A 22250-nucleotide genomic window follows, 5' to 3' on the forward strand; every position below is an offset into this window, starting at 1 on the left:
TAGATCAACCCCTTGTACGCAAAAAGGCAGTGTATTTCGTGATTGTGCTATTGCTTTTTCCACCAGTGCGCTTATTGAGGGTTTTGTTGCTGGGCTGTTACACTATCCTGTACATTTCAAAAGCGGCAAGCATATGACTGTGCTGTTGCTTTATGTCTGTCTGTCTGTCTGTCCGTGTCTGTTTGTCTGTCTGTCTGCCTGTCTGTCTCCTCTAACCCCCCCATACATGTTGAAAGCAACGGAGAAACCGTGCTGTTACTGTATCCACCTCACGGCAGGCATCCAAGTGACCGCCTTGTTGTTACTGGCTTTCATCGTGGACGAGGGTCAATTGTGTCTGATGGAGATGGACCACGACGTACTGCAGCACTGCCTGTCCGGCGGTCAGACGGCCTTGACCTCTCCGAACCCTAAGAGCGGCTTGCATGTCGAGGAGCTGGTGGTGGGCTGGTCACTGCTGGCACGGCTTGAATTCAATAGGCGGCTCATGGTCGCAAAAGGTCAGTTCGTCAACGTATTGCGGACACTACATATACAGTGGAACCTTCCATAACGACCCCTCCTAATAACGACCCCCCGTTTCTGACCAATTTTCTTGGCACACACACACACATACACAAACACACACACAAACACACACACACACACACACACACACACACACACACACACACACACACACATAAAAAGCACCCTATACAACCATCCACGCACTCAATCACCTTATGATTACGAATAAGATCCACATTTAGTAGTAAGCTTTAATTAGAATATGTACAATACACTAAAATGTTCAAAATGTTACACGTCGTTTTGCACGCTACCAACAGAGGGCGCTGTTGACCCCCTGAAGACGGTACTGCAGACAGGGACTGAACCGGAGAAAGAAGCTGCGGCTGCCACCTTTCTACAGTTGGCCATGGACGCTGCAAATGCTCAGATCTTTCAGGTGGGTGTAAGAAATAAACATCATATGGCCCACTTTTTGGAAAGCATTAATGAACAGACATTGAAAAACAACATCAACAACTCTGAATCACCTTCACCCGCTTAACTGAATTAAAAATGGCATGACTACATCAAATGAAAATGATAATTGGAGTTTCACTCCAAAGATGATGTATTTGCGTTTTGGAAAGCATTTTGAATGTTTCTTATCGAATGTAAACAGTGCAAGATTTAAAGGGTTAGACCTAGTGAAATCACACTTTTGGAAAGCAGTATTAAAATATTGGCTGGATAATAACCACTACGATCGTGGGACAGTCGGGCCGACTTTATTATGGAATAATGCATGCATAACGTATAGTGGCAAAGTTTTATTTTTTGAAAGTTGGATACAACGAGGTGTATTGGTATTAACTAACATTGTTCGGGAGACATATTATCATTACCAGCTATTGTGTTTTCAGCGTAGCAATAGGGCCCGATATTTAGACGAGACAAGTATAATGCCGACGAGTCGAAGACGAGTCGCATTATAGGCTACTTGTTTGAATCTAAATATCGGACCCTATTGCTACGATGAAAACACAATAGCGTTTATATAGCTATTCTGACATTAAATTCTGTGTTAAAATCATGTTTTTGTCAGCAACAAGTACCAGAATGGTCCATGTCGCTGATTGCAGACGACGGTTCCCTTTCCGCATGAAGCCACGGAAATAACCGAACATTGAAAAACCCACGGACATGTATTACGGAGAAAACTCGAGATAACCGGATGTTTAGCATTACGTCAATATGCTAGGAATCATATGACTTCATGACGTATCATGCTTTCCTACGTATATTGTATGTTCGAAAGTCTGACTTCTGTTGGGTAAATCTGTAGATGATAAGAGAACAAGGATTGTCTCAGAAGAAACGACTAAATGTTTCAGACCGGTAACTTCATTTCAACATTGCACTATACAATGGACGTTCTATGTGACAGGAGAGTTTGCTGATTTTGTGTTAAACATTGGAGAGATCGTCTGCTAGAATCAGAGATATGTCGCTTCAGATTGCAGCTTCTGGAAATTTGCAAGGTTTGTTGCCTGTTAAAGAACTGGATTTTACACGTAATGTATGTCATGTACAGTAAGCAACAACAAAAACACACACAAAGCAAATGGCATCGTCTGTCGACTAGTCACAGAAACAAACCTGGCGAGGTATGCGTGTAAAACACGTGGAAGAAACCGGAACCATGCGTCTTTGTTATCGACAATATGCTTTTGGATATTGAGTAAAATGGCCGACTTCCGCCGCATTATGCTTTGATGATCGGAAGAGACCATCCAATCACAGCCCCCGAATTCCCCCACGTGTTCATCAGAATAGCTATATATCAAGATATCTGTGATTTGATTGGATATTCGCCAAACCGAATTCTTGAATATAATGTTGTAAAAGCTGCTGTGTCATTATTTATGAGGAAAAATGTTGTAAATATGACTGATGATGTTTGTATTACCTTACCACTGTTTAACGGCAAAAATGTGTTAAGTGCCAGAGAATATAGGAAAGAGATTATTAATATGAAAACAGATGTACCATGTTCCGGAGGATTTTGGAAGAGAAAGTTTAATGTAGAAATTGATGAACGATCTTGGATAGTTGCCTATCAGTCAACACAAGAGACTAGATTAAGAGTTTTACACTGGAAAATTATGCACAACATTTATCCGACCAACATTCTCCTGTGTAAAATGAAAGTAACGGAAACTAATAAATGTAATTACTGTTGTGATGTAACTGATTTCATTAAACACTTCTTTTTTGAATGCCCGGTTGTATACAAATTCTGGAAGTTTATTGAAAAATTTATTTTTCGTACTTTAGAAATTAAGATTGTTTTGAAAGTTAGTGATGTTTTATTTGGTATGCATTTTGTAATGGTGAAAAAGGCAACTATGTATAAATTGAACCACATTATCTTAATCGGAAAGATGTGCGTTAGTATATATAAAAAAACAAATTCGTTTTTACCGTTGGAAAGTATTTTTAATAGGCAGTTACAGATAAGAAGCATTTTTGTGTGAGTGTTCGAAGAACAAAACGTTAAAAAAAGTTAGCTTGTTGTACTCGATAAGTTGTATTTAATTCATTGTATGAGATATTGTTAATTGTTGTTATTTATTTGAATAAAATTGTTTGAAAAAAAAAGAAAAAAGAAAAAATTGGCATGATCATCTCACAAAAGCATTGTGGATTCGGTATCAGTGTGCATAACGCCACTAGCAGAAACATTCTGAAATGTTTATTTCTCATTTCGATCAATATGAGACTTTTTGTTTTGTGATAAAGATGTGAATTGTTCTTGGAGCTTCTTACTGCTCCAAGAGACAAAGTGTATCCCCACTGTATTTTTAACATGTAATTGTCTCTCTCTCTTTTTAATTTTTCTTCTAGAATATCTGTGTATTATGATTATTCTGAATCTCTGCAGTCTTATGTTGAAACCTTGTCACCACAGAGAAATCGAGGGTTAGTGGAAGCCCTGTCAGCTCTACAGCACACTGAAAACCACAAGATCCGACAGGCTGTCTTGGACACACTGCACACAATTGGACAAGCAGGTTCCGAAGAAGTTGGTAAGCTGACTGTTTTTATGATCTTTACATTTTGCACAACCATGGCAAGGTCGTTCATAACTCCAACGCGTTTTATACAGACTACAAAAATAACCGAAACGTTCCCATTCAAACGCCTTTTGTGTCCAAAAACGGGAGCATTGTTACGTATACCTTATATTTTTCAATCACCTATTAATGGCAGTGCAGAATTTGAAATCGCATATTTTACAATGGGTGTGAAGTAAATCTTTACATTTTTAACTATCATGGAAAGTCGTTTCATAACTCGAACACGTGTCCAAAAACGGAAGCATTGATACCTATTTCTCGCAGTGCAGAATTTGAAATCACTTATTTTACAATAGGTATGAAGTGTGCAGAAGTTACAGTAAATCAGACCACGTTGCATCAAGACCAAATGACATACACCGGGTATCCTTGTGGAATATATTCTTGTCTGCGGAGCGCAGTCTGTTGAGGCGGGAATATCCTGCGAGATGAGATCAAAGAGCAAGAGTGCCACTGAACAAAAATGGCCGGTCATAAAGATACAATGGTCTAGGAAAACTATTTATTGGCAGGCTCAGCATTGAGAGGAGAACGAACTATCCGGGACGCGTCTTGTTCACGGCAAATGTCGGCAACTAGTTTCAATTTACTTTATAATTCTTTTTGAATCTGTCTACACATGGACACAAATTGTTGCTTGATTATTTTATCGTCTTCCACACAACTGTTTAATACACAAACCTTTTGTTTCGAAGCAAAACCACATCACTTCTACTACTCCCATCCTCAAAGTGTTAGTTTATAATACACAAAGGTAGTTTATAATACACAAAGGTAGTTTATAATGCACAAAGGTAGTTTGTGATGCACAATTATAGTTTATTATGCACAAAGGTAGTTTATCAAGCACAAAGGTAGTTTACAATGCAAAGTTGGAACAGACTGAAACCGTACATACCAAAATGTCACAATAAATAAAACATCGTTTAATCACAATAGTTATATCTTGTTGGAACAGTTGTGGAGGAAAACACGGCTCTCTATGACGTTCTAGCCAACCAAATGAACACCCTCTCTATTCTTGGCATGGGGAAGGTGGAATTCCTTCTCAGTCAGCTGACTGATATCACTTCCGGCGGAAGCAGCGCTAGTGATGACGTCACGTGTGTCCAGATAGTGAAAGCGCTGAGAGAGATGACCAGAGAGGACAGCTGTCAGAGGGAAATCCTGGCCAGAGGTCTGTTTACAGATTTGGGTTTTAGGTATCTATCTATCTACATTTGAGAAAAATAAAGAGGAAATGTAAAAATGAATGTTACAGTGTGAACGTTTACTTACAGCAGTATTGCAAGCAATTAGAGATATAGAATGATCAGGCACTTGGCCTGGTAAGGTTGAGGGTTTGGGTGAGGTTTAAGATCCCCTGTCTATACTACAGTACTGCAGTAAAAGCAAGAGAGCTTAAACCCCATCCCAAGCCTGTGACAGCAATAGGATTATAAAGTACTGAAAATGAAAGCCTCACCCTTTCCGTTTCAAGTGCCCGTGACTGCAACAGACAGGCAGACACACATGACGAATCTCTGTACAATTGTGGAATACATTTTGAGCAACGCACATGACACTACTGATTGACAGTTATGAAACATATCAGTTGTATTGTTCTAATAAGCAAAGGGATGTAAGCGCTCTAAATGCTTACAGCATGTGTAATAGAGTAAGTGAGAGTTATTTGGAACCATTCTCCTGGCACCTGAGAGAATAACCAGCATTGAAATGAACAAGCGACTGTCATCCTCAAAAAAAGATGATCGCCGCAAGCTCATAATGATATTCTTCATTCTCAGAGGCACTCTAGCTGCTACACAAGAACCAGCTTTTATTCCTGACCAGTTCTTAGATCAAGACTGGTTTTCACAGAACAAACACACAAACACACACTGTTACAGGGTTGCCTGGAAAGTACCTGTGAGAATCTTAAACAAATGTTGATTTCTTAAGAAATAGTGCTTGCTGTCCCGAGAACACCGACCTTGGCGAAAACCTGTGCGATGATAACCTAAAAAGGTTCCTGCAATGTATCGATCCTGATCCTGAAAGCTTGACCGTCTGTGTGTACCTTTGCAGGAGGACTGGGCCTCATAGAGAACGTTCTCCACAGTGACAGTGACGACAGGAAGTTGGAGTCACTGAAACTATTGCTGAAGCTTGCCTCGTGCAAGGAACACTGCGTTGTCATTCAGGTAATTAGCCGTGTACGCTTGTGTCGGTGTATTAGCTTTTGTAATTAACCATTTTTTTCTTTGTAACATACAAAGGACAACAGGTACAGACAAACATAGACACAGACAAACGCAAATGTTCAGTTGTTGTGCAAGGATGTTTCTTGGATTTGTAAATTTGCCGAAATGGCAAGTCCTTTCTTTTGTATTTTTTAAACGAATACGGCAGTCCTTAATTGACTTCAACAGTCCCTCACCACAACAAAGTTCGGCAACTCAACTCTTCAATTTTGTGGCGATTCAGTCCGCTTTTCTCTGTGCATTTAAAGTCTTTACTTTTTCGTTTTCCTGTTTGCTCTCTCGCTCTGTCTCTGTCCGTGTCTCTCTCTGTCTCTCTCTCATTTCCCTCTCTCCATTCTTTCTCTATCTTTCTCTCTCTCTCTCTCTGTTGCTGTATCTCTGTCTCTGTCTGTGACTCTGTCCCTATCTATCTGTCTCTGTCTGTCTGTCTGTAGCGCTCTCTCTCTCTCTCTCTCTCTCTCTCTCTCTCTCTCTCTCTCTCTCTCTCTCTCTCTCTCTCTCTCTCTCTCTCTCTCTCTCTCTCTCTCTCTCTCTGTTGCTGTATCTCTGTCTCTGTCTGTGACTCTGTCCCTATCTATCTGTCTCTGTCTGTCTGTAGCGCTCTCTCTCTCTCTCTCTCTCTCTCTCTCTCTCTCTCTTTCTCGTTAATGGTGTATCAATGATGGAACTGTGTTTTCTTGATATAATAGAAAAGAAAGATGATGCAGCTTTCATTATGTGTGGATGCCAGAACCCGGTTGTAACGTTGCTCCATTTTACGGCCAAGAATGAGGCTGTTGTGTGAATGTAGACGACGATCTCTGGTCCAACAACAGCGCTCAAGGTTTCCATTTCTCTCAGCGTACCTCCCAGGACCTGGTTGTTAATCCATCCGGAAGAAGTTTGTTAGATTTGTGTTCTAGCCTGGATATGCACATATTAAATGAGGCTTGTGATGGTGATAGAAGCGGTCTGCATACGTACATAACGCCAAACGGCAGCAGCGTGATTGTCTATTTTATTGTGTCCTGTCCTTTGGCTTCCCTGGTACATAAGATGTGTGTTCTTGATTCCAAGCACATGACTGTTTTCTGTGTGATGAAACATGCTCTCCAGTCAGATAAATCACATTACAAAGATAGCGGCCCCTTTGTGTATAAAATGAAATGGTCAGAAGAAAAACCGGCCAGTTTTATGAATAAGTTGAATCAGCCAGAAAGTCTCTCCGAGATAGAAAAAGCCTCCAATTTGATTGATGTTAGTATTGATAAAGCAGACTGTACATTTACGTCTGTGCTTAATTCAGTCGCTGATTGCCTCTTTGTAAGGCACAGCCTCCAGAAAAGTACTAGCACTGGTAGTGCCTGGCTTGATAAGGAATATAAAGATAAAAGAAGGGCTACCAGAGGGTCTCTACGCCAATCCAGAAGCACGCTTCTTTCCTCAGACAGATAATCCTATTGTGAAACTCGGAAGAAGTATAAGAAGGACGAGAAAGAAAACAGTTCATATAAACAGAAATGTAGAGAAGAATTAGAAAGCTGTTCTAAAGATTCCAAAAAGTTTTGGAAAAACGTTAAACAGTTATCAAGAAAGAGTGCATTGAAGGCCAATATTACTAATGAGCAGAGACCGGCACGGTTGGCCTAGTGGTAAGGCGTCCGCCCCGTGATCGGATCGGAAGGTCGTGGGTTCGAACCCCGGCCGGGTCATACCTAAGACTTTAAAATTGGCAATCCAGTGGCTGCTCCGCCTGGCGTCTGGCATTATGGGGTTAGTGCTAGGACTGGTTGGTCCGGTGTCAGAATAATGTGACTGGGTGAGACATGAAGCCTGTGCTGCGACTTCTGTCTTGTGTGTGGCCCACGTTAAATGTCAAAGCAGCACCGCCCTGATATGGCCCTTCGTGGTCGGCTGGGCGTTAAGCAAACAAACAAACAAACAAAAACTAATGAGCAGTGGCTGGAGCATTTTATGAATGTGTTTAGTGCGAACGATGTTGCAAATGTAAACGGAAGTGAAGAGCCTAGCTGTCAGGGTGAGTCGAACGAAGGGCTAGGGGAAACCTGTCCTGAAGATGATATTTTGAATTCTGACATAACCTATCAAGAGGTTAAAGCAGCTATTGATCATCTGGAAGCAAATAAAGCTGCCGGACCTGATGGAGTTATACCAGAGGTTAAAGCAGCTATTGATCATCTGGAAGCAAATAAAGCTGCCGGACCTGATGGAGTTATACCAGAGATCTTCAAATGTGCACATGTTCATATAATTCCTTTTTTGGTCCGTTTGTTCAATGCTATTTTTTCATCTGGAGTTTAGACTGAAGCCATAATCCACCCCTTACACAAAAAGGGCAGTTTGCATAAACCCGATAACTATAGAGGTATCTCTTTGTTGAACATCTGTGGCAAGTTGTATAGTTATATTATTAATGAGCGATTGTCAAGTTGGGTTGTAGAACAACATTTACTCGGTGATATACAAGCAGGATTTCGGAAAGATCACCGAACCACTGATTACATATTTACTTTGTTTAGTATGATTCAGAGGCATTTGTTGAGAAACAAAAAGTTACACGTTGCTTTTATTGAATTTCGTAAAGCATTTGATTTTATTTCCCACTGTAAGCTCTGGCCTATTTTGCGCGGATCGGGGGTTAAAAGTATGTACAGCAGAGTTAAAGCCCGAGTAAACAAGAAATTCCTATGAGGTAGGAAAAACACCCCCGTCACAGGGAAATAACCTTCTCAGTTGGTGGCAGTGACTGAGTGAGAATGGTTATTTCCCTTTGAACTGTATAAGTCCTTGTATAATTTTAATCCACCAATAACTCCGTAACCGTGTGTTTGACTGGTCCCAATTTTTGTAAGGACCGTCTCAGGAATGTATAGAACCTGTTCACCAAGTTTGGTGACGATCGGTCCGTTCATTCGTGAGATCTATATGCGAACACAAACACACAAACACACAAACAAACACCCAAACAAACACACAAACACCCAAACAAACACATCGAGCGAAACCTATACACACCCCTATACCAGGGGTGTAAATATGGGTGTAAACTGACAGACGCTGTTTTTTTACCACAAAGGCCTTAAGCAAGGGAAAATAACCAGTCCGCTACTTTTCTCCCTGTTCATTAATGATCTGGCATCAGAAATCATTTGTAATGGTAAACATGGAGTACAAATCGTGCCTGACCTACTTCAACTATTTATTTTGCTTTTCAACGCTGATGACATTGTTTTTCTGTCTGATACCGTGATCGGCTTACAAAACCAATTGTGTGTTCTTGCTCGCAAAGCATGGATCTGGAGGTAAATCTGGAAAAATCAAATATCATTATTTTTTTAGAAATGGTGGGTAAATTTCACAGAACGAAAAATGTTTTTTTAACGGCGAAAAGGTGAAGATAGTTAACTTCTATAAGTATTTAGGAATTGTCCTCACCACCCGCATGACCTTCACAAACTCCCTTAATGATATGGCATCCAAGGCTAAGTAGGTCTTTTGAGCTATTGAGAACTCTATGGAAACTGGGTGATTTCTCCCCAAACCTTTTCTTAAAACTCTTTGATGCCCAGATAAAGCCAGTCTTGGTATATGGGTCAGAAATGTGGGGTCTTTACCCGCAAAAACAGATAGAAAAGATTGACACCTTTGCACTTAAAAAGATTTTAAACGTGGCTCCAAGAACACCAAACGACATTGCATAATGCTGAAACTGGCCACTATCCTCTGTACATTTGTTCTTATGTTGCATGCATAAAATACTGGTTACGCCTGAGCAAGATGGAGGATTGATTGACTGTAGTAATCACAATTAGCAAGAGACTGATTGACTGTAGTAATCACAATTAGCAAGAGATTGATTGACTGTAGTAATCACAATTAGCAAGAGACTGATTGACTGTAGTAATCACAATTAGCAAGAGACTGATTGACTGTAGTAATCACAATTAGCAAGAGACTGATTGACTGTAGTAATCACAATTAGCAAGAGATTGATTGACTGTAGTAATCACAATTAGCAAGAGACTGATTGACTGTAGTAATCACAATTAGCAAGAGACTGATTGACTGTAGTAATCACAATTAGCAAGAGACTGATTGACTGTAGTAATCACAATTAGCAAGAGACTGATTGACTGTAGTAATCACAATTAGCAAGAGACTGATTGACTGTAGTAATCACAATTAGCAAGAGATTGATTGACTGTAGTAATCACAATTAGCAAAAGCGTATTAGCGAAAGTGCCAGATTTGAGGTTTATACAGTATTTAATCAATCAATCAATCAATGACGCTTATATCGCGCACATTCCGTGGGTACAGTTCTAGGCGCTCTGCAGTGATGCCGTGTGAGATGAAATTTTATACGGCCAGTAATTGCAGCCATTTCGGCGCATATTTACCTTTCACGGACTATTATTCCAAGTCACACGGGTATAGGTAGACAATTATTAACTGTGCCTAAGCAATTTTGCCAGGATAGACCCTTTTGTCAATCGTGGGATCTTTAACGTGCACACCCAATGTAGTGTACACGGGGGGGGGGGGGGGGGAGTTCGGACACCGAAGAGAGTCTGCACACAAAGTTGACTCTGAAATAAATTTCCGCCGAACTTGGGATCGAACTCACGCTGACAGCGGCCAACTGAATACAAATCCAGCGCGCTACCAACTGAGCTATATCCCCGCCCACATTAAGACATTTGTTCTCATAGAAACTTATTTTACTTTTGTCACTAATAAGCATATTCGAGATGTGCTCATTAGGTTCTGAGCTGGCGTATCTGATTTACGCTCTAAATTGAGATATATTTCACATACCCTGCAGGACCTGCTTTGCCCATTTTGTAGAAAAGCACCTGAAGATGAAATGCACATTATTTTTAACTGTGGCGCAGTGAAAGATCTTCGCTGTCGATATTTACCTGTAAAATACACATCGTTTCCTTGTTTTGTTTCCTTCCAGTTGTTGATGCAAAATAAGAAGGGTCTCCATGATTTAGGCAGGTTTATTTATTACGTCAACAAACGCCGTGATTTACTTCCAGGTGTAACGAAACCATTATTTTGGCTTCGATGTTTTCTCTCTGTTTTTGTACATCTCGAAGCTGCAATTTTTCCACTTATGTTCAAGCTGGTGTAGGTTGTATGTTGTTGGTTAAGGATGTATTTGATGTAGTGACAGCCATGTGTGTGTGTGTGTGTGTGTGTGTGTGTGTGTGTGTGAGAGAGAGAGAGAGAGAGAGAGAGAGAGAGAGAGAGAGAGAGAGAGAAAGAGAGAGAGAGAGAGAGTGTGTGAGAGAGAGAGAGAGAGAGTGAGAGAGTGAGAGAGAGAGAGTGAGAGAGAGAGAGTGAGAGCGTTTTGTCTTGTTAGATATGTACCTGTTGGCCTAAACAATACATTTTCTGAGTTCTGAGTTCTCTCTCTATCTCTCTGTGTTGCTTTGTCTCTGTCACTCTCTGAGACTCACTGTCACTGTCTCTCTGACTCTGTGTGTCTGTGTGTCTGTGTGTCTGTGTGTCTGTCTGTCTGTCTGTCTGTCTGTCTGTCTGTCTCTCTCTGTCTCTGTCTCTCTCTGTCTCTGTCTCTCTCTGTCTCTCTCTCTGTCTCTGTCTCTGTCTCTCTCTCTCTCTCTGTCTCTCTGTCTCTCTGTCTCTCCCCCTCCCATGATCAACCTCATTCTCTAAGTCGAGTAAGCCTAAAGGTGTCTGATTGTGTCACAGGGTCAGACAGAGCTAATGCGAATTGTGCAGAGCCTGACACTACAAAACAACGAAGAGCTACGTCATACTGCCACACACGTCATCGAAACGGTTGGACATCATGTCACGTGACACTACATCTGGCAAAATCTTTGTGTACGTCTAGGAATGTGAATCTTGTAATCATGATTCTGAGCTGTTTTGCGTGTTAAAGAATGTTTTTTTCATGGAAGATATATTAGTTTAGTTTGCTTTGTTAGTTGTTGTTGTTGTTGTTGTTGTCGCGGGGCCACTTGGCATAGTGAGGAGATAATGTGTCTGGTGTGTTTGATACCGCACAGTGATTTGTATGCATTTTGTATTTTTTCTTGACTTTTTGTTTTGGCATTGAAAACCGCTTGGAAATACATGTGGGACTTGTTGTATATAAACGCTTTTGAACATTACTATTTATCTCCGCAATAGTCTGTTTTACTATTGGTTGTTGGTAACTGCAGCTTATTATTCCATAACAAGCAGTTTATTTGACTGAAATGTGTGTACACATGTGCGTGTAAATTCAGGATCCAGAATGTAAAGATTTGCACCTGAACACTGTTTTTAACGATATTGGACGACCGACTGTCACGGTTTCACTGCATGTATTAGTGTTGTTCAGGTGATCACAGTTAACCACAACTTTCAGACGAATTCTCAGGTACGTTGGGCAATTAATATTGTGTACTCTGTATCCCTGTTTAAACATTTTCAACATTTTTTAACTCAAACTTTCGTTACTTCAACAACAAAACGGCTAATGTTACTTCCTGGTGTCACTTTCTGCAACATCACTCGTCCTCTTGTGTTCCGGGTGTCTTGTTGTCTTGTCCTTTCATTTGACTTTAATTAAAGTCATCGACCTTCCCGTGTGAATCGCCTTGCAAATCACAATGTTCCGTCCCGGCGTTTGATTACAAGATTACAAGATTACAAGAATGTATTCCGCCATATAGCATGACAGCCATTGGTATTTGTCATGGTGTGAAAGCACTCATACAGCCATACACTCCTTGCATAAAGTCAAAAGGTTAACAACAACAACAACAACAACAACAACAACAACAACAACAACAACAACAAGTCAGAGTCATCACCGACGTACAGATAACTAAAATGAATTCACCATCGTGTTTAAAAACCCCACTTAGCGTGGGTTAGAAACATTCACCCACCTTGACACGTTACACAGTTTCCTGTTATGTGCAGATTATAATTAATCAAGTAATTGTATAACTACATACCGTGACCCAGGATAGCGCATGAAGCGTTGCCATATTAGTATGTGGCTGTGTGCACAATCTAACACACGGGAAAGAAGTCGACCCTGTCTAAAGAGACCACCCAAGGGACTGAGCAAACGTGGTCTCTTTAGACAGGTGGTCTTTATGGACAGGAGATTTATAAAGTCTTAAAAGCCGTCAGGGGTCTTTTGGGGTGGTCTTAATGGGCAGGTGGTCTTTATGGACAGGTGGTCTCCACGGCAGGTTCGACTGTATCATGAAATGCGCATGTCACTTGATTGTGCTGAGAATAATTCGAGGATCTAAATCTCGTTTTACGTTGTTGTGATAATCTTCAAGGTGAGTGAGTAACCTTTGTGTCCGGTTTGCGAGATCTTTGTCTTCAGGGGCAGTAATTTGTGTTACTGTTTTAACATTTAGTCAAGTTTTGACTAAATGTTTTAACATAGAGGGGGAATCGAGACGAGGGTCGCGGTGTATGTGTGTGTGTCTGTCTGTGCGTGTGTGTCTGTAGAGCGATTCAGATCAAACTACTGGACCGATCTTTATGAAATTTGACATGAGAGTTCCTGGGAATGATATCCCGGATGTTTTTTTCTTGTTTTCGATAAATACCTTTGATGACGTCATATCCGGCTTTTTGTAAAAGTTGAGGCGGCACTGTCACACCCTCATTTTTTAATCAAACTGATTGAAATTTTGGCCAAGCAATCTTCGACGAAGGCCGGACTTCGGTATTGCATTTCAGCTTGGTGGCTTAAAAATTAACTAATGACTTTGGTCATTAAAATCTGAAAATTGTGAAAAAGAAATTTTTTTTTTAAACGATCCAAATTTACGTACATCTTATTCTTCATCATTTTCTGATTCCAAAAACATATAAATATGTTATATTCGGATTAAAAACAAGCTCTGAAAATTAAAAATATAAAAATTATTATTAAAATAAAATTTCCGAAATCGATTTAAAGACAATTTCATCTTATTCCTTGTGGGTTCCTGATTCCAAAAACATATAGATGTGATATGTTTGGATTAAAAACACGCTCAGAAAGTTAAAAAGAATAGAGATAAAGAAAAGCGTGCTATCCTTCTCAGCGCAACTACTACCTCGCTCTTCTTGTCAATTTCACTGCCTTTGCATCGACCGGTGGACTGACGCTCTTGCTGTAAAAATGCAGTGAGTTCAGTTTCATTCTGTTAGTTCGACAGCTTGACTAAATGTTGTAATTTCGCCTTGCGCGACTTGTTTTTTCTTCAGAGGGTGACCATTAGTTGACCTACATTGGCCCCCTTACCCCCTTCCCCGATACCTTCGTTCACCTCCTCCCCTCCTCACCCCGCACGCAGAGTTAGGACTTTTCAAAGATAATTCTCAGTGACCAGTCGACTGGTTTTGCTCTGATACGGAATCAGACCTGTTTGTTTAAGACAAACTTCACTCAGAAGGCCCATCCTGAATTCAGGTCAAAATGAGTTACTTCCCTTCGGGTCTCATTTATCCCTGACAGGATGCCTTTGTTTTCCTTCTCTGGAGAGGAAATCGATTTTTTTTAACATATTTAGAGCTTTTCGTAATGTGTTATTGATATAAGCAGATTCGCAATCGTCGATAATGATTTTTCATGGTGTTGTGTAATTTTTAAATTTAGAAAGGAATTGTTATGTAAGACACTTTCAAGCGAGCTATCTTTCGCGGATGTATTTACTGTGCAAACAACTTTAAATATGGCAAAAGTGTCACGTGATAATCAACTTTAATTTGTCACGTGATCATAACAAAATGGCTACGGAGCAGACGACTTTTTCCGTAACCAGTTGGGAGTGATGCAACAATATCACGGTCTCCTTCCCACAGCAGTCTCAAAATTTCGACTTGGTTTGGCCTTAGAACGATGTCTTTATCATAACTGTGAAGAACAGAACGGAGATAACTGTCCAAGTCGGCCATTCTACAATCACGTTCGTCTTTCGTCTGTTATAAAAAAAAACATTAGTGAAAAACATATGGGAGATAACTCTGTATTCTTGTTTTGATAGATTTCCCTTTAATGCGCGTAGTAATTATTCATCCTGTCAGAGAGACAGAGCGATAGCGTGGACCGATGATTATCAGAATGTCAGACGCCAGCATGTGGTCTGCTTCTATCTTTATTCAGCTAAAGTTCTCCTCCCCTTTCATACCAATCAAGGATAGGACATTTACCGATAACGGTCATAGGGAGCTAATCTACAACTGCCACACTGTTCAGTTCAAAATACATTTATACTAACTTGTTACTGCGCATGCGTAATGGTGCGTTGGTGACTTTGGGGGAGTATGTATTCGCAAAAAAGTTGATTTGAACTACGGAACGTGTAACATATAATTGCTGTTACATTTCAACTATGTGGGTTTGAAATATGACATCTGATAAATAAAGGTTGCTAATTACGACGTAGTTAGGAATTCATTTCCTTGTACGATGTCATGTTTCTGTGCGTTAATGCGTGCGTTCGTGCGTCAGTCAGTGTGTGTGTGTGTGTGTGCATGAGTGCGTGTTTGTGTGTACGTGCGTGCGTGTGTGTGTGTGTGTGTGTGTGTGCGTGTCTGCGTGCGTGCGCGCGCACTGACGCGCGCGTGTGTGTGTGGGTGTGTGTGTGCGTGCGTGCATGTGTGTGTGTGTGTGTGTGTGTGTGTGTGTGTGTGTGTGTGTGTGTGTGTGTGATTGAATGTGCGAAAATGCATACAACTGCTTTCGTCAAAAGAATACTAATAATAGTATTTGGTCGTTGTTCAGGAAGATGCGTTGGATATTTTTCTTTATTTTTTTAAATTTTTTATTTTTAGCTTTTCCCATCGTTTTTAATGCGAGGTGTGTTTACAATGATACATTAACGCACTTTGGAGTGTTAGTTTCAACTGTCAATGTGTCGCAGCGCCATTCACGAAACACAGAAAAAGAGACAAGAAAGACAGAAACAGCTACGGCCACAAGGCAGAAGGATTATGGGGGCCGGACAAGACAGAGCCAGCGACATGACAGGATACATACATAAACATACTCCGTCTCGCGTCTCTCTCCCTCACAGGCTCTCGAACATCACATTATTATATTACTTTTTTTTCCCCCATCTTAAGCTTGGGAAATATTGTGAAATGATGAAATAAGAGAATAATGATATTACAATATATATAATAATTTTATTCAATAATAATGAGAAGAAAATAAGTTTGTAGAAACTAAATTCAACATCTAAGCTCATTGAGGCAACAAAATCCGTATGTTTGCCAGCTAGCTTGCTCGCTAGCGCGCTCACACGCGAGCACGCAGACACACACACAGAGACTTCTTGCACGCACGCAGACACAAACACACGCACGCACCCATGCGCGCGCACACACACACATGTGCGCACACACACACACACACACACACACGCACGCACTGACGCACGCACGCACGTACGTATCTATGCTCGCACACAAACACACGCACACACACACGCACACACATACACATGTACGCACGCATCTATACTCGCACACAAACACACACACACACACAAAACACACACACACACACACACACACACACACACACACACACACACACTCCGTCTCTCTCTTTCTCTTTCAGTCTCCGTCTCTCTCTCTCTCTCTATCTCTCCCTCTCCCCCCCCCCCCACTCTCTCTCTCTCTCTCACTCTCTCTCTCTCTCTCTCTCTCTTAGACACACTAATAACAGCTTTCCACCGGGATGTGAAATGTCAATTAAAAACACTCGATAACGCAGAAAGACGGAATCAGAGCTGACATCAAGCGCCTTCACTTTCTCAACCCTATAACGGAGTGTCCTTTGCAGTTGCGTGCGACCTTGCATTACCAACCAGCGCATTGTCTTTTGGGCCAAGAAGCCATCAGTCTAGTGAGCGCCCTTGCGCATGCGTCAATCTCTTGCCTCACTTGATTGCGGGGAAGGCTTGAAACGTACCGCTTGATACTTATCTGTCACTTTCCATTATCGTCATTTCGTCTGTCTGTGACTGCAGTTCAAGACGAACGCGACACTGCAACGCAAACAGAGGAATTCTTGCGCCGAAGTAGCGTCGCTGGTTTGGGACGAAACCAAGAATGTGTGAATAATGGTGGCCAGGGATACCGGACAGCGATCTTACTACATGCCATTCAAGGTAAGTCATCTCCAAAACTTCTCAACCGGTATTGGTCATTGAGACAAAACAGCCATTTTAAGGTAACGTTAAAGGCACAGTAAAGCTATGTTTCCATTTAGCGACGCGGCGGCGGCACGATGGCGATAAACTCGCGATGCCGCTAGCGAATTTCGCTGTGAGTGTTTCCATTAAAAACGGCGTGGCAGGCGGATTTTTGTTCTTTCTGGTTTGATTTCTTCTTATAAATCGGTCAAAAACTCACACAACCATACCGTAATTAAGAGGAACTTTATTTGAAGCTACTTATGTTGGTTGGACAATTGAAAAGACGAGAAATGTAAGAAATACCCTCTTTTGTTTGAACAAAATGCTCAAAAAGCGGAACGAACACGGTGCCTTTGACAACCTTTGAAGAAATTTTTGCTGGACTATGTGCAGCTCAGGGAATACATGTATTTGACGAAAAAACAGTCAAAATAGACTATAAACCTGGTTGTGGGGGGTCCGCGAATGTTTGGAAAGACATATACTCTTTGGACGCAAATATCGCGCGGCAGCAAGTTCTTTCGCTCCCTGGAGCGAACAAAATCTTGACGCCAAACCGTCGCGCGGTACGTCGCCGCCGCGCCGCCGTTGCGTCGCGTCGCTATATGGAAACACAGCTTAAGCCTCCCGTAACCAACACTGAGCTCCCAGAGCCTCTACATACAGTGCAAGCATACTTCCATTTGAACGCTCACCGAACGGGAACATCCTGGCTGCTTTCTGTCGAGAGTGAGACATTTTCAAAGAATTTAATTTCGTGTACTATCCGAACGGACTATCAGGCGCCTCGTTTTGATGCTAGACCTAACTTTTAAAATCTAAATAATAATTGACAGCTTGTTACACAAACATTCTTAAATAAAAAAATAATTCTTTTTTCATCAAGACAAGATCAGTACAATTCGAAGTTTTGAAAGTTTAAAAAAGAAAAGCCCGGAAACGTGTCACGCAGAACGTCTTTCTCGTAGCAGACGACGGTTGTGCCTAGCGCCAGTTCCTCTGAACCGTCAACCGCCACCGCTCTAGTTCGCAGCCGTTTGTGGCGTTTTAGATTCAGAGGTACACAATAACGTGCTATTGCAGATAAGCTGACAGCGAGTCGCATTGAAATCACAAACTGATGACTAAATTGTGAAAAAAAGGAAACTGGATTACACGGGTTCGCGATGGCTCAGGGGTAAGATAAACAACGAAAAAATAAATTCTTTGAAAATTGCTCGCTCTTTACGGGGGGCATCTAGGATGTTCTCAAGCGGTGAGTTTTTAAATGAAAGGGTGTTTGTACTGTGTGTAAAAGCCTGACAGTGTCGGTTATGGTTTACGGGAGGCTGACTGTGCCTTTAACACATGCCTTTAGAAGTAGAGTGTGAATGTTTGTGTAAGTAGGCTTACACACTATTTGTCACTGTCAGTCAAATGAGCCGCGTCACCTAGCTGTATAGCCAATCACTCACTCTGCGGTGTGTTCTCAAAATACTTTGGGGGTAAGTTATTATCGTTTTGACATTCATCGAATGTCATTTTCCATAATCATTTGAGTTAAAACAAAAAGAAGCATTTTTATAGCTATTTAAAAAAAAAAATTGTATCGAAAGTTATCACATGCAATTTTACACCGGCCATTTCATATCCCTTTTCGTTATTTGTATAACCGCAACAACTGATAAATCAATCAGAAAATCGAACGAGTAAAATCACGTGGATTTTTAAAGCAGGAAAAAACACACCAAGAGAACCTTTAGACATCTTTCCAATTTTTTGTTTGCCGTATGTTTTGTTTTTGCTTTTAAACGGGACGGTTGATTTTAAATTGATGGGTGTCCCGAAGTTGAGGCTAAAGGCAGTGGCTGTGACATCATCGTAAGTCATACGCACGGTGCATAACTTTATTGCCCCTTTTCTTGACGACTCCCATCTGTTTACGTCTGCCATTCAAAGGATAGTCGTGACCTGGCTGCACCCAATCACTTATCTCACGTGATAAATATTAACAGTCTGAATGTTCTCTAACACATTCTCTCATGATGCATCATGCTGACCGTGCATTTTAAATGCTTGTGTTTTGGGCCAACAGATAACTGTCAAATTATACAGACACAGACTGGCATTAAGACATAGACACAGACAAACAAACACACAGGCACAGAGACATACACAGACAGACACGCACGCACACACGCACACACACACACGCACGCACACACACACACACACACACACACTCACATATATACACACACACACACTTTCAGACACACACACACACACATACACACAGATAGACAGACAGACAGACAGACCAAGACACGCACACACACACACACACACGTACACACACACACACACATACACAAACCCACATACACACACAAACATACAGGCACAGAGACATAGTACACACATACACACTCACGCACAGACAGACAGACAGACACAAATACACACACACAAACACACACACACGCACGCACGCACGCACGTACGTACACACACACACGCACGCATGCACGAACGCATGCACGAACACACACACGCACACACACACGCACGCGCGCACGCACGCACACACACGCACACACACACACACACATACTCCCCCTAGAAAAGAACTGACGGACGCTCCCTCTTTGTCAAGACATTGATGCAGTTTACTGTCCGCATAAATTGAATTGTAGTCAGTCTCTATCCTTGTAAATGTGGTGGAGCGCATGCGGGTGTTGGCAATTACAAGCAAGCGAGAGAGGGAGAGAATACACAAACAATAAAAGTTCGATGAATGCATTGAATAATGTTCTCTGTCCTCTTTATTGCATAACACTCACGCACACAATCACCAAGCATTTAAAATAAAAGTTAACAAGAAGAGCAAACGCTCGATCGAGTCACTTTCGCAGTTCTGAATATTATATGAGGCATCAGATGGACAGGAAGAAATTGCTATTCACAACACAATGAGTCACGTTCACATAAAATTTGAGCCCGGTCACTTTTATAGTTTCCGAGAAAAGCCCAACGTTAAGTTGTGTGTTGCCGAACAGAAAAGGCTAGTTATCTCCCTTGTTTTTCTGATAACGTTCGTAAAAGGCTACAGATGTAAATACTTTGATGTAAAGAATAATCCTACAAAGTTTCAATCACATCCGATGAACTTTGTCAAAGATATAAAATGTCTAATTTTTCCTTTGACCTGTGACCTTGAAAAAGGTCAAAGGTCAACGAAACCATCGTTAAAGTGTAGAGGTCATTGGAGGTCACGACTAAACAAAATATGAGCCCGATCGCTTTGATAGTTTCCGAGAAAAGTCCAACGTTAAGGTGGTGTCTACGGACGGCCGGCCGGACGGCCGGCCGGACAGACTAACACTGACCGATTACATAGAGTCACTTTTTCTCAAGTGACTCAAAAATAGGTTCGTCAGACTAATGCTACTTTTCCAATAAACACTTTCAACACTTAGTCTGAAAAAGGTGGAAACACATACTCCGCACTCAAATCAAAAGTAGCTTGAGACAAATCTCTACTACGAAAAAGTTCTGTTGCCACAACACTATAAAGTCACTAGTGTGTGCTCTACCAACACACAACACGCTCTAGAAAAACCCACGGTAATGAACACAATAATAAACACGGTAATAAACACTACCTAGAAGTAAAACACTATAATAAACACTACCTAGAAGAAAAACACGCTAATAAACACGCTATCCCACCAAGAGTCCGCTCGGCTGGGGAAACAAAAAGTAAAAGCAAAGTCAGTAATTACTGAAACGACAATTCATATCAAAGTATCATCTCACACAGTCATCAACACCACAATTACAATCATTCAAGTTCCAGTATTAAAATACATCATGCATGTTTGGTTTTCTCAATCTTATCATTGGCCTTCTCTTCTGTTGTTAGTTACACATCATTTTATTACAGCTGTCAATTTCCAGACAAAACAATAGTTTTTACCACAACAGGCCATTTAGCCAAATCCAATATTGGTCCGAGAGGGGACCAACTTCCTGTGCTTGCTGAGATCTAATTCCAACACATTTACACGAAGAAAGACAAGAGGCGAAGCCTTCAAGGCTCACGTAAGAAATAGACAAACAGTAACACAAACTCAATCACCCCGTCACACATACACACCCACACACACAGTAAGCTTAGGTGACACTGTGCAAGAAAGAGAGACACTAGATCTAGATCTGTCTGTCGATCTGCATGTAGCCTACTTACAGGGACACGACTGCCAAAAAGTCTCGGCCCGCTCAAAATAACAATGACCGAGACCACACACACCACGCGAGAGAGAAAGACTACAGGGAGGCATGCCGTCATGATGCATTAATTGACGTCAAACACTTTTGACCGTGACGTAATCTTATGCGAGCTTTATCCGTAGTCTTGGATAACCACTCACACATAGACTCGGAAATGTTAAAGTTTCTACCACAGACATACACACGCACAAACACACACACACACGCACACACACACGCACAAACGCACAAACGCACAGACAGACAAAGTTACGATCGCATAGGCTACACTTCGTGAGCCAAAAAATCAAATCATTGTGCCAATTCCAAAGAAAGTGTACCGATAACAAAAGGTCTATTCTCACCTGGTCTACATCATCTCTGTACACGAAACACTCCCTGGTTCACAACAGCATTCAAAATCCAGGACATCAGCCATCACACACTCCATCACTGGATCAGTCCAGTTGGTACACACCAACATTACACAGACAGTTTCACTTCCCAAATGCACAAAATCCACAATGCATAATTCAATCACATTCCGGCAAAGCTTGACATGCTTTTCTCTGCCAGTAGCAGGTCACAAGTGCGCGTTTGTTTCAACGTTGGGCGAGTTCATTACAACTTTTACTCATTTTAGTCGGGAAAAGGGGAAGGGGGAAGAGGGTCCTATATGACGCTGCTTGATTATGCGTCACCAACCCAAACATTATTTTATCAATACGATCTAAACTAATTTAACTTATTAAAAGCAAAACTAAACATTCCCCATTCAGGAATATTCAAACAAATGCATAGTCTGTGTGTTTTCATTCAAATCGAACACGCAGACGTAACCAATAGAAACAAGCTGACACCCCTGTCTATGAAATGACGAAACCCTGAAACCTACGTCATACCTATGATAACAGCCTATGACGTAATACAGGCGCTAGAAATAATAA

At 41.3% G+C, this 22250-nt stretch overlaps 1 protein-coding gene across 1 annotated transcript in view; it reads left to right on the forward strand.

Moving 5' to 3' along the window:
* The window catches only part of LOC138953371 (uncharacterized), a 20089-nt gene extending 4803 nt beyond the window's left edge, over positions 1-15286 (forward strand). Inside the window, exons 4-9 of the mRNA XM_070325170.1 lie at positions 279-500; positions 831-949; positions 3461-3578; positions 4588-4806; positions 5697-5812; positions 11594-15286. Of these exons, the coding sequence (XP_070181271.1) occupies positions 279-500; positions 831-949; positions 3461-3578; positions 4588-4806; positions 5697-5812; positions 11594-11704 (905 nt within the window). The 3' untranslated portion in view covers positions 11705-15286. The remainder of the gene's footprint in view (positions 1-278; positions 501-830; positions 950-3460; positions 3579-4587; positions 4807-5696; positions 5813-11593) is intronic.
* Positions 15287-22250: the final 6964 nt, after the last annotated feature.

Source organism: Littorina saxatilis, linkage group LG17, assembly GCF_037325665.1.
Source record: "Littorina saxatilis isolate snail1 linkage group LG17, US_GU_Lsax_2.0, whole genome shotgun sequence".
NCBI classification, from domain to species: Eukaryota; Metazoa; Mollusca; class Gastropoda; order Littorinimorpha; family Littorinidae; genus Littorina; species Littorina saxatilis.